Source organism: Eulemur rufifrons, chromosome 10 (assembly GCF_041146395.1).
Source record: "Eulemur rufifrons isolate Redbay chromosome 10, OSU_ERuf_1, whole genome shotgun sequence".
Lineage (NCBI taxonomy): Eukaryota > Metazoa > Chordata > Mammalia > Primates > Lemuridae > Eulemur > Eulemur rufifrons.
Genome location: NC_090992.1, coordinates 36,786,798 through 36,798,922, shown reverse-complemented (window position 1 = coordinate 36,798,922; position 12,125 = coordinate 36,786,798). Strand labels below are relative to the sequence as shown.

Genomic DNA, 12,125 nt, shown 5'->3' with positions numbered 1-12,125 from the left:
TACTCTAGTCCACGTCATTTTTAAAATGCTCGCTGTGTCGCACTACATTTAATTCAAGACCTGCAAGTCGCGGGCTGCTTGCTGAGAGAGCCCGGGGCAGTGGCAGGCGTGCACGCATGGGGTCCTCATAGCTGCGTCCAGACGCCGCTCGGGTCCTGGTGGGCCTGTCCCTTCCCCTCCCAGGGCCTCGGTTTGCCCTGTTCTCATACTCTCCTCCCCTGCCCAGCCTAAAGCCCCAGACGCCGACGCTGAACTCCCTGGAGAAGCCGAACTCTGGCATCCTTCACGTCGCCCGGGCCACTGCCTGACCTAATGTCTCCAGGCCTCAGTCACAGGGACCAGTCCTGGGGCTCCGGACACCATCCAAGTGACAAACTCGCAGCTGAGGTCCACGAGAGTGGAACAGGGAGGGAAGGAGGAGCGGGGAGGGAGGAAGAAGGCAGGAGAAGCACAAGAAAGGGTCCCAGGGCCAGCCTCTGTTTACCCTGGGACTCCCTCACCCCCAAGGGGAGCTCCGGGCGTGGGTGCTCGTCATTCGAGTGACCATCAAGAAAGGGTTGACAAAAAACTGACACGCTGGCCATGGTCAAACTCAGGACACTTTACAGAAGTACAGGGACCCAGAGGCACTTTACTTTTGTTACTTTATAACCCTTTTGTACTAGTTGATTTTTTTTTACAGTGTACATGTACTACTTTTATAATTAAAGAAAAAACTTAAAAAAATGATTCTTAAAAAAAGAATTAATCACAGTGGAACACGAAATGGAATGTCAGCTTTGGGGACAGGTCATCCAGGTGAGTCCAAAAGCCCCACCGTGGTGGCCGCCCTTGCGGTCTGCAGGCCGCCGTCCAGCCTGGGGCCCGTCCCCACGGCAGCCACAGCCCTGAGCTGCCCTCCACGCTCCCACTCAGCGCCTGTGTGCGGTCAGCCTCCCGCCACGAGGCGCCCTCCCGCAGGCGCAGGACAGGCCCCGAGCCCCAGAGGAATCAAGTCGGTAAAATTAAGTTAATTTACAAAGCTGTAGCAAGCACCACTGCCGTGACGGCCTGGCCCCGCGCGAGCCGGCTCCCAGGCACCTGCAGGGCAGCCCGCGGGCGCCTCACAGCGCGAAGGCGGTGAAGAAGATGTGCATCTTGGCCAGGAAGGTGGTGACGGAGCCCTGGCGCCAGAGCTTCATCTCCACGTCCAGGGCGAAGTCCCGGGGCTCCAGCACCGACCGCTGCAGGTAGACGACGCCCGTGTAGGCGTTGAGCCGGCGCGTGCCAAAGTAGCCCTCCTCGTTGCCCTTGACGATGGTCAGCGCGATGGTGTCCCCCGCGAAGGCGGGAGCCGGGCCGATGCGGAAGATGTGTGCGGGCACCAGGAGGCCCGTCTGGAAGTTGAGCTGGTAGTGCGTGATGCGAGCCGGGGAGTTCTGGCACTCCACGAAGTCGTGGCACGTGGTGCGCTCGCACTTCCTGCGGGGGACGGCGCTGGGTCACCCCGGCTCTCCCGCCCACCCCGGCCCGGCCTCGGTGGCAGGCTCGAGGGCCGGCTCTACCCTCCGCAGCCCGGCTGTCCCTGGGGCTGTTTCCTCACGTGGCAGGGGACGCGACTGGCGGCCGCAGGGTCTCACTGACGGGATGGGGCGCGGTTACGACACGCGGCACTCAGCACAGGCCGGGCTGGGTTTGCTGCTGCCTCCCTTCCCCCAGCGTACCTGGCGCCCTGCCTGCTGGAGGGCCACGCCTCGCCTGGTCCCCTCCCACACCCCTCCCGTGGTGCTGGACTGTGTGGCTGGTGGCAGAAGTGACGGTCTGTTGGCTGCAAGCTTAAGTGAGGTTAAGGGACTGTCACTCGCTCTCCTGGGGACCTGTGCCGGGAGATGGCACGTCACAGCAGCCTCGTGGACAGGCTCACGTGCTGAGGACCTGAGGCCTCCGGCCCAGAGCCCCGAGAGTGGGTGACAGATCCTGCAGCCCAGCCGGCAGCCTCGGGAGACCCTGAGCCAGAAACACCCAGCTCCTCGCTGCCCCCGACCCTCAGAAACCTCGTGAAATCATAACACAACACTTGCTGCGTTAAGGTGCTGAAGGCCGGGGGGTTTGTTACGTGGCACTAACAAGCGTGTGTGTGAAAGAGCGAGCGAGAGGGGCGGTACTTTCTGCGGGTCGTCTGCCCTTCCCTCTCTAGACTGAACTTTCTGCAAGGTGCTTTATCTGCTTTGGGTCAGCGGCCCCAGGGCGGTGGCCAGGGGCTGTGAGGAGAGGGCGCTGGTCAAGGCAGGGGCACCCACCACTCGGCCTCTCCCTGGGTGGCACGGGGTCGGTGCAGGGTCTCTGGCCATGGCCGGCTGGGGGCACTCACGTGTTGGAGACGCGGACGTAGTTTGCAGGACACTCCAAGCGCAGGCAGCGGAAGCCACCCTGGATGTTGTGGCAGGTCTCGGCCTCGGAACAGTTGTGGGTACCCAGTGCACACTCGTCCAGGTCTGAGGGGGACAGGAAGGGCGATGGAAGGGTCCCCCCCGCTGGGGGCCCAGCCTGCACTGGAGGCCTGGCCTCAGAGCAGCCTTCACGTCACCCCGAGCCACGCAGGCCCCACGTTGCCCGCTCTGCACCCAGCAGCTGGGCCTTGCTTTAAAACGTAGATCATCTTATGTCCTCTGATGGCTTCCCCTGCTCCCAGAAAAAAAACCCAAGCCCCTGCCCCGGACACCAAGGCCTACATTGCAGCGCCTCCCCGGCCCCTCCCGTTCCACACGGGCTGCGTCCTGCTGGACACCTCTGGGGCCCCCCAAAAACCTGACCCTTATTCTACCCCAAGGCCTTTTCACTGCTGTTGCCACTACTGGGACCTTCCCCACATCTGCCCACAGCTGGCTGCTTCTCATCTTTTAAGTTTCAGATCTCAACTCATCTCCTCCAGGATGGCCTCCCTGACCACCCCATGATCCTGCTCCTCCACTGTCCTCCATCCCCCTCCCCCCCATTTTCTCATCCTCATACTGCTTGTCACACTCTGAGACATACCTAGGCTATTTTGTATGGCCGTCCTGTCTTCCCCACCCGCTCCCCAGCCCGGGCTCCAGGAGGGCGGGGGTGCCTGTCTTTCTCACCGCCACGGGGTGCCGGCACCCAGCAGAGTGCCTCACAGAGCAGGCTCAACACATGCTGCCGGACGCAAGCGCAAGACCCATCCCTGATGCAGACTCGGGTGCACAGCTACAAATGGCCCCGTCAACAACAGGCATGCGCAGGATTCCCGCACGCACGCCAGAAACAGACATGTATGTGCAAACTCCAACAAGCACACGGGCTGAGTACACACACAAGCTCACGCACACCCGCACAGGTGCACACAAACACACAGACACACAGAGTGCCCACTGCGCAAAGAAGCCTGTGTACACACGTGGACGAGAGCTCAGAGAAGGAAGCACAGGGGTGCAAGTGTGTGTGTGTGTGAGACCCAGGCAACCTGTAGGACAAAAGATCAAATAAATGCGTTCTAGAGGCCCTTTCTTTGAGGATCTGCTGCTCAGCCCAAAGAGGGCAGCCTCGGGAGGCCAGGGGGACTGTCCTCCGGGGTGGGAAGCAGGGGGCCATTCGTGGGGGCAGCCCTGGAGGGCTTGAGTTTTGCCTGCATTCAGGGCTTGCTCCTCACTCAATCCTCACCCAGCCCTGTGCGGTGAGGGCCACTGGCCTCCGCAGACAGGGGAGGGAGCCGAGGCTCAGAGAGGGGCACAGCCTTGCTCAGGTCACACAGCGGTCAACGGGCAGCAAGTCAGGTTTGCCTGATGCCAAATCTAGGATCCAGCGATGATGCCATGCTGACTCCTAACGACATCATAATAGTCATGATGACAATGGCTGCGCTGCACCCAGAGTTTGCCCGCCCCCTATTTCCTTATGGTGCTTGAGGCACTCTGCACTCCACCAACCTCACGAGGCAGGTCCCGGTGTCCCCAGAATGCACAGATGTGCTCAGGGCCACACGGCAGCAGCAGGGCAGGGCCAGGGCTCAGCACCCCAGCCCGCCCTGGACTCTGGGCTGTTGGCCACCAGGCTCCCCTGCAGGGGTCAGCTCACCGTTCTCACCTCTCCAGGCCCCACTTTCCTCCTCTGTAAAGTGGGTAATGATCCCAGTCTCCCAGGGGGGTATCGAGGCGGGTGGGAGAAAATGCAGCGAAGGGGCTCGCAGGGCGGGCACAGGCTGGGAGCAGTCACTGTCCCGCTGATTGGCATTAACTGGATCCCGTGAAGAAGGCCTCCTGCTCCTGGGCCCACCTCCTGGGCCACCCACCATGATGCCCCCGGAGCTTGGCCATGGTGGGGCAGGAACGGGGCGGGAGCTTGCCTCTTGCTTCTGCCCTGGGCGGGCACTGATGGGGATACCCGGAGGGGAGGGGCAGGTTGTGCAGGCTCCCCGAGGACCCCGGGGCTTTGCCCACCGGGGCTGCCAGGCTCCTGGCACCTGGGGGCCCTCGACCCTGCGGCCGCTCCTAGAGGACACAGGCAGGCCCAGAGCTGCACCCGGCCGAGCCCCGTCAGAGACGGCAAGCGTCAGCCTCAACTAGACGGGCAGAAGTGGGAGCAAGGCAAAGAAATGCAGAGACAGCAAGGACGCAGGACGCAGCCCCCGAGAGCAGCCTCTGAGGCTGAGGTCGAGTCCGTGTAAAACAAGAGTCTTGCTCAAGGCCAGCACGCCCTGCTGACACGCGCGTGAGAAAGGCTCACACTGCCAAGCCGGATTCGAGATCATGTTCAGCGTGATCCACCTCAAGGGCTGTTTCACATGAGTGTGTGCGGAATACGCGTATGTTCGCACAAGGGAGCACGAGAGGGAAACCCGTGCGAACATGGACAGTAGTTGCCGCTCAGTTCCGTCACGTGGTCACATGTTCACTGGCCACCACCCACGTGCTGGGCGTCGCTCTAGGTGCCGGGGACATGGCCGCCTCCACGGAGCACACACTCCGGGGGAGACAGCTGACTACGTTCCTCCCCAGTTTTCTGTCCTTTTTCTTTCTTTACTGTTGAGGACTGGCAGGGGGCTCGTGGGGTGTCAGCCTGCACATTCTCTCCCCAGGGGGCCCCGTGTCCTGTGTGAGCCGACAGACCTCAGTATCTGGCCCGAGTCAGAACAGGACAAGGGGGCGCCAAGGGGGCCACCTCGGCATTAAGGTCGGCAGCCGCAGACGCAGGGACACAGAGTGACTTGGGAAGGGGACGAGACCAGGAGAGCCGGCAGCCCCACTGTGCCCTCATCCACCTCATGTCGGAAGACTCTTCTAGAAGGAGAGTCTGGAGAGGAAGACAGAGCACCAGGTGTGGGGGTGGGGGGCTCTGCCTCACCCGGCCTCCTGGGTGGGGCTGGCCACCCAGCAGGGCCTGGAGAGAGGGGTCTGTGCCTCAGGGTAGGCCACGGGGACAGAGGCAGCCACCCCTGGGAAGAGGGTGCAGAGGGAGGGGTGGGTGCGCGCCTGGCCGGGAGAGAGGCACCGGGGGCAGGTCCAGCCACGGGGGCCCGTGCAGAACCCAGGAAGCCGTCCCTGGTGGCCAGTGCAGGCACCTGTGGATGTCCAGGTGTCACCAGACCCCCCCCCAAGTACTTGGCGTGGCCAGAGAAGGGGACCAGGGAGAGACCATCCTGAATGTGGAAGGTTTTCACGCTCTGGAGTGCCTCCAAGAGCCCATGTCACTGCAGTGTCTGACAGGGCCTTCCCAGAAGTGGCCACACTTGTGTTCTGCCATCAGGGGGAACAGGGCCTCTGTCACACGCGAAAGCACGTTCTAGAAGCATAAAGCCATAAGTCCTGCCCAGCTGAGCATATGGCAAGTAAAATCCTCACCTTTTACAGAGGTCAGACCAATTCTTTTTTTAAATTAAGGAGCAGAGGGCTTTGCAGCCAGGGAGGCCCGGGCCGGCCTCTGTGAGCTTAACAGGCCTCCCCGCTGGTGATTTACAGGGTCTTGCTCAGGGCCTTGTCACTTCATTTATGACTATTTTCCACACCCACCTACCGTAAGGGCTCCTTTTGCACTGCAACTGAGTACACACCCAAGCAGTGGAACCTGCAGGCACAACATCTGACCCACCCCCGCCACGCCCCCACCTGCCCTGTGTGGGTTCCGTCCTGCCTGAACAAAAACCGGGGACACAGCCGCTGGCTGAGTCTACTAACTCGCTCTCAGGACCCACTTAGATCCACTGACAGGTAGCAAGCACCAGCCAGCACCATGCCGGTGTAACGCCGTGGCTCCCCTTCTGGGGCCAGCTCTGACCTCGGTCCCCCAGGAATACCAGGACCTGCCTTTGTAGTCCAAGAAGATGCCCAAGCCTCGGCCAGGCCCTGGTCACACCCCAAAGGCTGCAACCCAGCTTCGCCACCGGGGAGGATGCGGCCCCTGCAGCCAGGAGGAGCCCAGGTGGTCTGAGCTCTGCGGTGCTGCGGCTGATTCTCCCAGGGGATGCTGGTGCCCCTCCTGTGTCCTGCCCCCCAGCCTTGCCCTGGTGGCTCCAGAATTTAATGGTCGATGGTGCTGAATTTAGAAGCTGAACTCTCTAGCTTAGAAGGAAACTTAAATGTCACAGAACCTGTTCTCTATCCAGGGACACAGTCCCTGCTATTGCAAATTTTCAGGTGACTGCCCAGCCCTGTCGCATATGTCCCCAGTGGCAGGAGCCCCTCCCTGTGCAGCCCTCACTGGGAGAACGCCTTCTGCACCGGGGCTGGGAAATGCCTTCCTGTGCCCACCTCCCCTACTCCTGGGAGTCCCACTCTACCCTCTGGGACCACAGAGCTGCCTGCTCCCCTGTCCCCGCATGGCACTGCAGAGACTTGACAGTGACTGGGACCCCTGCGGCTGCCCTTCCCCAGCATCCTGACTGGGTAGGTCTCCTGCCTCCTTAGAACCACCCCACAGCATCCCCGTCCCACTCCATGGTCCAGAGCTGAGCCCAAGCCTGGAAGATTCTAAGCTGGATCAAGCAGCAGCAAGACTGTCACCTTCTTCATCCCAGGCACAGACCTCAGTTAATATGGCCACTGGTGGCACTGGCCATCCTGTGCTTATGCACTTGGCGTTGGAGCTCCGAGCACGTGCAAGCCGCGTGAGGTTTCCTGTGCCTGCTCAGAGCCTGCCCAGGCCTGGCGGAGCATTGCTCACCCTTGCAGGACCTCCCGTTGGCTGTCATGGTGTAGCCCTGCTCCGGGCACGCACACTGGTAGCTCCCTGGCACGTTGAGACAGCGGAAGGTGCAGAGGATGCCGGCGCCCTGCGCGCACTCATCGATGTCTGTCAGAGAGAGGTGCAGCCCCTGGTAAGCCCCACCCACCCGCAGGGCCCAGCCACGGACAGCCTGTCCCTGTCACAGCCACAGAGTTTGGGGGCCCGCTTTACAAATGAGGACAAGAGGGCTCAGAGAGTGGAAGACAGCTGTCCAAGGCCACACGGCAGAACAGGCCTCCCCCGCAGTGCCCGCTCCCCGCAGCTGCTCCATGACGGCTACTATCAGCTGAGGGCCAAGCAGTGCCAGTCGCGGGCCTGGGCACTCTCACGTAAGACGTTTAACTTAATGCTTCCATCAGAGAAGGCGCCTGAGGTCAGAGTGGGAGGCAATCTGCCCCAGGTCACACAGCCAAGAAATCGCAGGGCTGGGACTTGAACTCAGAGCTGATACTAACACCTCTGTGTCCTGTGTGTCCTCGGCCCTGGAGGGACTGTCTGGGAGCCTGCCACAAGGGGAAGGGGTGCCTCTCTGGAAGGGGCAGCGGACAGGTACCTGTGCAGGTGTGCCCGTCCTCAGCCAGCTGGTAGCCCTGGCGGCAGTAGCACTGGTAGGAGCCGTAGATGTTGGCACACTCCTGGCTGCAGCGCTGGGCCTCACACTCATTCACGTCTGCAGGGACACCGGCCAGCGGTCATGGCGGGATGCTCCCAGCCCACGAATGAGTGGGACAGAGTCTGCCTCTAGGAGTCCACCTGGACGCCTCCCGGCACAGCCAGGCCTGGCCACGCTCCCTTCCAGGCCGGGTAGTGAGAGGGGATGCATGGCCTCCCCAGGGGTCTTGGCAGACTTAGCTCACCCGGAGGAAAGTGCCTCTGGACAGGAGGGGCTGGGAACGGCAGTGCCAGGTACGGGGGGCCAAGACCTCTCGGCCCCTGGCTCAGCCTCGCCTTCTCACGGAGCAGCCTGGTGGCCTCAGTCCACACTCGTCCCCATGGGCCTGGCCCAACAACACCATAGCATGACAGCCCCCCTTCAGCCCCGGGTGCATCCCACACGGGTGAGTACACGGACCTCTGATGCCAGCCATGGGCTGGGTCCAGTCTACACAAGGGCTTGGTTTGACTCAGTGTGTTCTTTAAAAATTCAAACCCCTCCTGTGTAAAAACCAGCAGATTTTACATAAATCCAGATTTCTGGCTTCTGGAGAGTCAGGAAGGTCAGACCATCTTGGACCTGCATGCTTGGTGGCATCCTTCTGCGGACCCCTGTCTGTGGCCCCTGGGCTCTCCGGGTTGCCTTGAGCTCTCTCTCAAGTGTCACTCGCTTCTGTCCCCCGCCTGCAACCCAGGGCACTGTGACCATGACCAGGAGCAGACCCTGCTCCATCAGGGGCAGGGCCAGCCAGCGGGGCAGAGAGCTGGGCTGCCGTCCCTGCCTGTGAGAAGCCATCTGGGGTACAGATGACAGAGACCCAGCCCCTCCATGGCGGGGAGCCAGGCCCCAGGCCCCCGGGGGGTAATTCGAGGCAGGAAACAGCAGGACCAGTGCGGGCCAGGAGGGTCTGGCCACACGGAGGAGAGAGCGGCTGGCAGGGAGTGGGTGAAGGTGCGGGGTGGAGAGCCAGTGAGACTCCGGGTTTTCCCTGATGGTCTGCCCATGGTGGGTGCCGGGCTGTGTGGGGTCAGAGGCCAAGGTCAAGGCCAGAGGTCAGGGCCAGCATACCTTCGCAGTGCTTGCCATCGGCTGCCAGCCGGAAGCCGGAGGCGCAAGAACAGCGGTAGGAGCCGAGCGTGTTCTCACACGTGTGCTGGCACAGGCGGCCCGGGGAGGCCCAGCACTCGTTCACGTCTGCAGGGGGGGGGCAGACGGCAGGCACAGGGTGGGTGTCCCGGAAACCAGCTCCCTCCACCCCCAGGCACCACCCAGGGCCACAGACGGGGCTGGGTGGGAGAGGGACTCAGAGGAAGGACGGAGAGGCCGGACAGGGGAGGGGAGAAGCAAAGAGACTGGTGGCAGGGGGGTGAGAGGCAGAGACAGAGGACAAGGGACAGACAGACACCCTAAGAGGCAAGAGAGACGTGACAGAGACCAAGATCAAGGGAAGCAGGAAAGACCAAGCAAAGAGGAAGCAGAGCCGCAGGAGCAAGATGGCAAGGACGTAGCGCGAAGCTCGTAGTGGGCAGGAGGCCCCGCAGGAGGGGCCAGCTGGAAGGCTGGCCTGGAGGGCTCGGGCAGGTGGGCGCCGCGTAGGCACTGGATGCAGGGCGTGGGGAGGGAGACCGGCATGGAGGGCGCAGGCCCAGCCCGGTGCTCCTGAGGGGCCCGGCCGCAGCCCCGCTTACCGATGCAGGAGCGGCCAAAGGCATCCCGCTGGAAGCCGGCTTTGCAGTCGCAGCGGTAGGAGCCGGGAAGGTTGTGGCACACCTGGTTCTCACCGCAGCGGTGCACGCCCGTCTCACACTCGTTCACATCTGCAGGGGTGGGGGGTGAGCAGGGCACCCTGAGGCCTGGGTGCTCCTTCTGCACGGGCCTCCCACAGGCGAGGAACTCAGGCAGGCCACGGCTGGCCGGCGGGACAGAGACAGCTGGCCTTACCCACACACTTATCTCCGTCCTCACTGGCGTGGTAGCCGCGCCCGCAGATCAGTGGGTTCCTCTGGCACGTGTAGGAGCCCACCGTGTTGACACAGCTGAAGCCCGGCCGACACGGCTGGGACAGTGACGTGCACTCGTTGATGTCTGCAGAGGCGGGTGTGGGTGACGGCAAGCCCCGTGCACCGCCCTCCTCAGGCCCCAGCATCTGAGCCCTGGGCCACACCGGGACGTGGCCAATCCTGGTCCCAGCCCCGTCCTGGTCAGGGGTGTAAGGCCAGACTGTCCCACCCCTGTGTCCCACCCCTGTGTCCCCCCACCCAAGGGATCCAGATCCCAGAACCCAAGCAGCTGCCCAGCTGATTCCATGTTCTTGTCACATTCAGCCCTGATGGAGCAGCTAGAGGCAGAGGGGGCATCAAGGCCAGGTTTTAGGATAACTTACAAGTGCAAAACCTGCCTGCCCTGCCTAGCGTTCAGGGGCCTGCAGCCTGCCACCTCATGCCCAGCCCCCCTCACACCCTGCCCCACGGGCCTCCCAGGGCGTGACACCCAGGCACAGCCCCACCACAGTGCCTTTGCACATGCTGCCCCCTAATATCTTCAAGGCTGGCCTGCCTGCTTCCACAAGTGCCTGCCCCAATGTCACCTGCTCAGGGAGGCCCTCCCAGACCAGTGGAGGTAGAGGAGCCTTTCCTTTTTCACCTTGTACTTGTATTAGTATTTATCAAAGCACCTGTGAATGACTGCTACTTTTATAAACGTGTTTGCTTGTTTAGTCCGTCCCCATCTAAAATGTCTTGTTAAACCACTGCAGCCCCCCAACATCAAGAACCCTGAATCACTGAGGAGCTGAGTGAAGTGGGGCAGACCCCTCCCCACCTTGCCCTGCCCCTGCTGGGAAGGGGTGGTCCCAGGGCAGACCCCAGGGACTACAGGGCCCTAAGGGGTCCCCTGCATCCTGTGATGCTGGTGGGGTCCGAGTGAAGAGCTGTTAAAGGGGGTGCCTCGGGGTGGGCTCTAGCTCCCAGACAGGCCGGGGGCACCCCAAAAGTCTTGAGAAAGCCTTTGGACAAAGTCAAAGCCGCCCTCTGCACCGTAGTCCTCTCCCTGTAAAACGGGGACACCTATCCTGCGAGCCTCCACCCTCGTGCTGTCCACCCCAGCGGCTGGCTCCGTGCAGTTCCTGCCCTGCCACCTCCCCTGTGTCATGCACCCAAGGTGGAGTGTCACCTGGGTTACTCCTACTCCAGATGCGGTCTATCCAGGGCCCACTGGTGCCTGCCTCTGGGCAGGACGGGGTCAGCAGCCGCTGGGGAGGTGGGGCCTCCTGGCTTTCTGGCCGGCCCAGCGGCCTTTTCGGCGAGGGCTAGGGAGAACTCGGGATCTCAGACCCACTCGGGGACAACAACTAGGCTGGCATCTGTCAAACTGCAGCTCTCAAGCACAGCACAGAATCATTCTAGAAGGTCTCACTAGCACTCCGAAAATGGAAATTTTCAGTATCACATGCAAGTCTGTGCTCCCGTTGTCTCCAGATGTGTGTATCTGTACCAGGTCACAATGTAAAACACAGTTCTTACTGTTGCCTGGGTAAGATAAATTGATACATATTCATCCAGTCCAACCCCACAGATGGGTAAACTGAGGCCACAGGAGAAATAATTCAGCCAAGCTCAGACAGCTCTGGGTAGAGTGCAGCCACCATTCTGCAGGCGCCTCCTGGGTGGGCACTTGACAGGCGGGCGCACCGCGGCTGGGATCGACACAGCGGCAAACCAGCTGCCCCCTGTCTCTGAAGCCCTCGGAGCCCCCCACGACGCCTCCCGCAGAGCCCCAGACCAGGGGCACAGGCTGGCAGCCCCACTCACCCACGCAGTTGCCTTCAGGGTCCTGCAGGAAGCCCTCCATGCAGCGCTGCCGAGCTTGGCAGTAAAAGGAGCCCTTGGTGTTCTGGCAGGAGAAGCCCACCTGGCAGGTGTGTGTGCCCGTCGCACACTCGTCCACGTCTGCCACACGATGCCAGGTGTCAGGGGCTGGTGGGCAGGCAGGCCCCTGCCCCTCACACCCCACAGCCCTGCCCTCAGGCCGCCAAGACCTTGGTGGTCTCAAAGGTCTTCATCCCAGGAAGCGGGCGGAGCCACACTGCTGGCACGGCCCACACCCCGGCAGCAACCATGACAAAACCACACTGACTGGGCTTCCTCTTGGTCCCTGTTCTAAGCATTCTGAGACATACTTATTTACATAATCCTCACAGCCACGCTAGGAAGTGGATGCTGTGACTGGCCCCATCTTACAAATGTGGAAACTG

General features: G+C 62.0%; 1 protein-coding gene across 2 annotated transcripts in view; it reads right to left on the bottom strand.

Annotated features, from left to right (window-relative positions):
* Positions 1 to 630: 630 nt before the first annotated feature.
* FBLN2 (fibulin 2) overlaps positions 631 to 12,125 on the bottom strand; it is a 78,263-nt gene continuing 66,768 nt past the window's right edge. For both annotated transcript variants that reach the window (XM_069484438.1, XM_069484439.1), the window contains 8 exons: positions 11,683 to 11,820; positions 9,815 to 9,958; positions 9,562 to 9,690; positions 8,942 to 9,067; positions 7,772 to 7,888; positions 7,156 to 7,284; positions 2,351 to 2,474; positions 631 to 1,461 (listed from right to left, as the gene is read on the bottom strand). In XM_069484438.1, the coding sequence (XP_069340539.1) occupies positions 1,104 to 1,461; positions 2,351 to 2,474; positions 7,156 to 7,284; positions 7,772 to 7,888; positions 8,942 to 9,067; positions 9,562 to 9,690; positions 9,815 to 9,958; positions 11,683 to 11,820 (1,265 nt within the window). In that variant the 3' untranslated portion in view covers positions 631 to 1,103. The remainder of the gene's footprint in view (positions 1,462 to 2,350; positions 2,475 to 7,155; positions 7,285 to 7,771; positions 7,889 to 8,941; positions 9,068 to 9,561; positions 9,691 to 9,814; positions 9,959 to 11,682; positions 11,821 to 12,125) is intronic.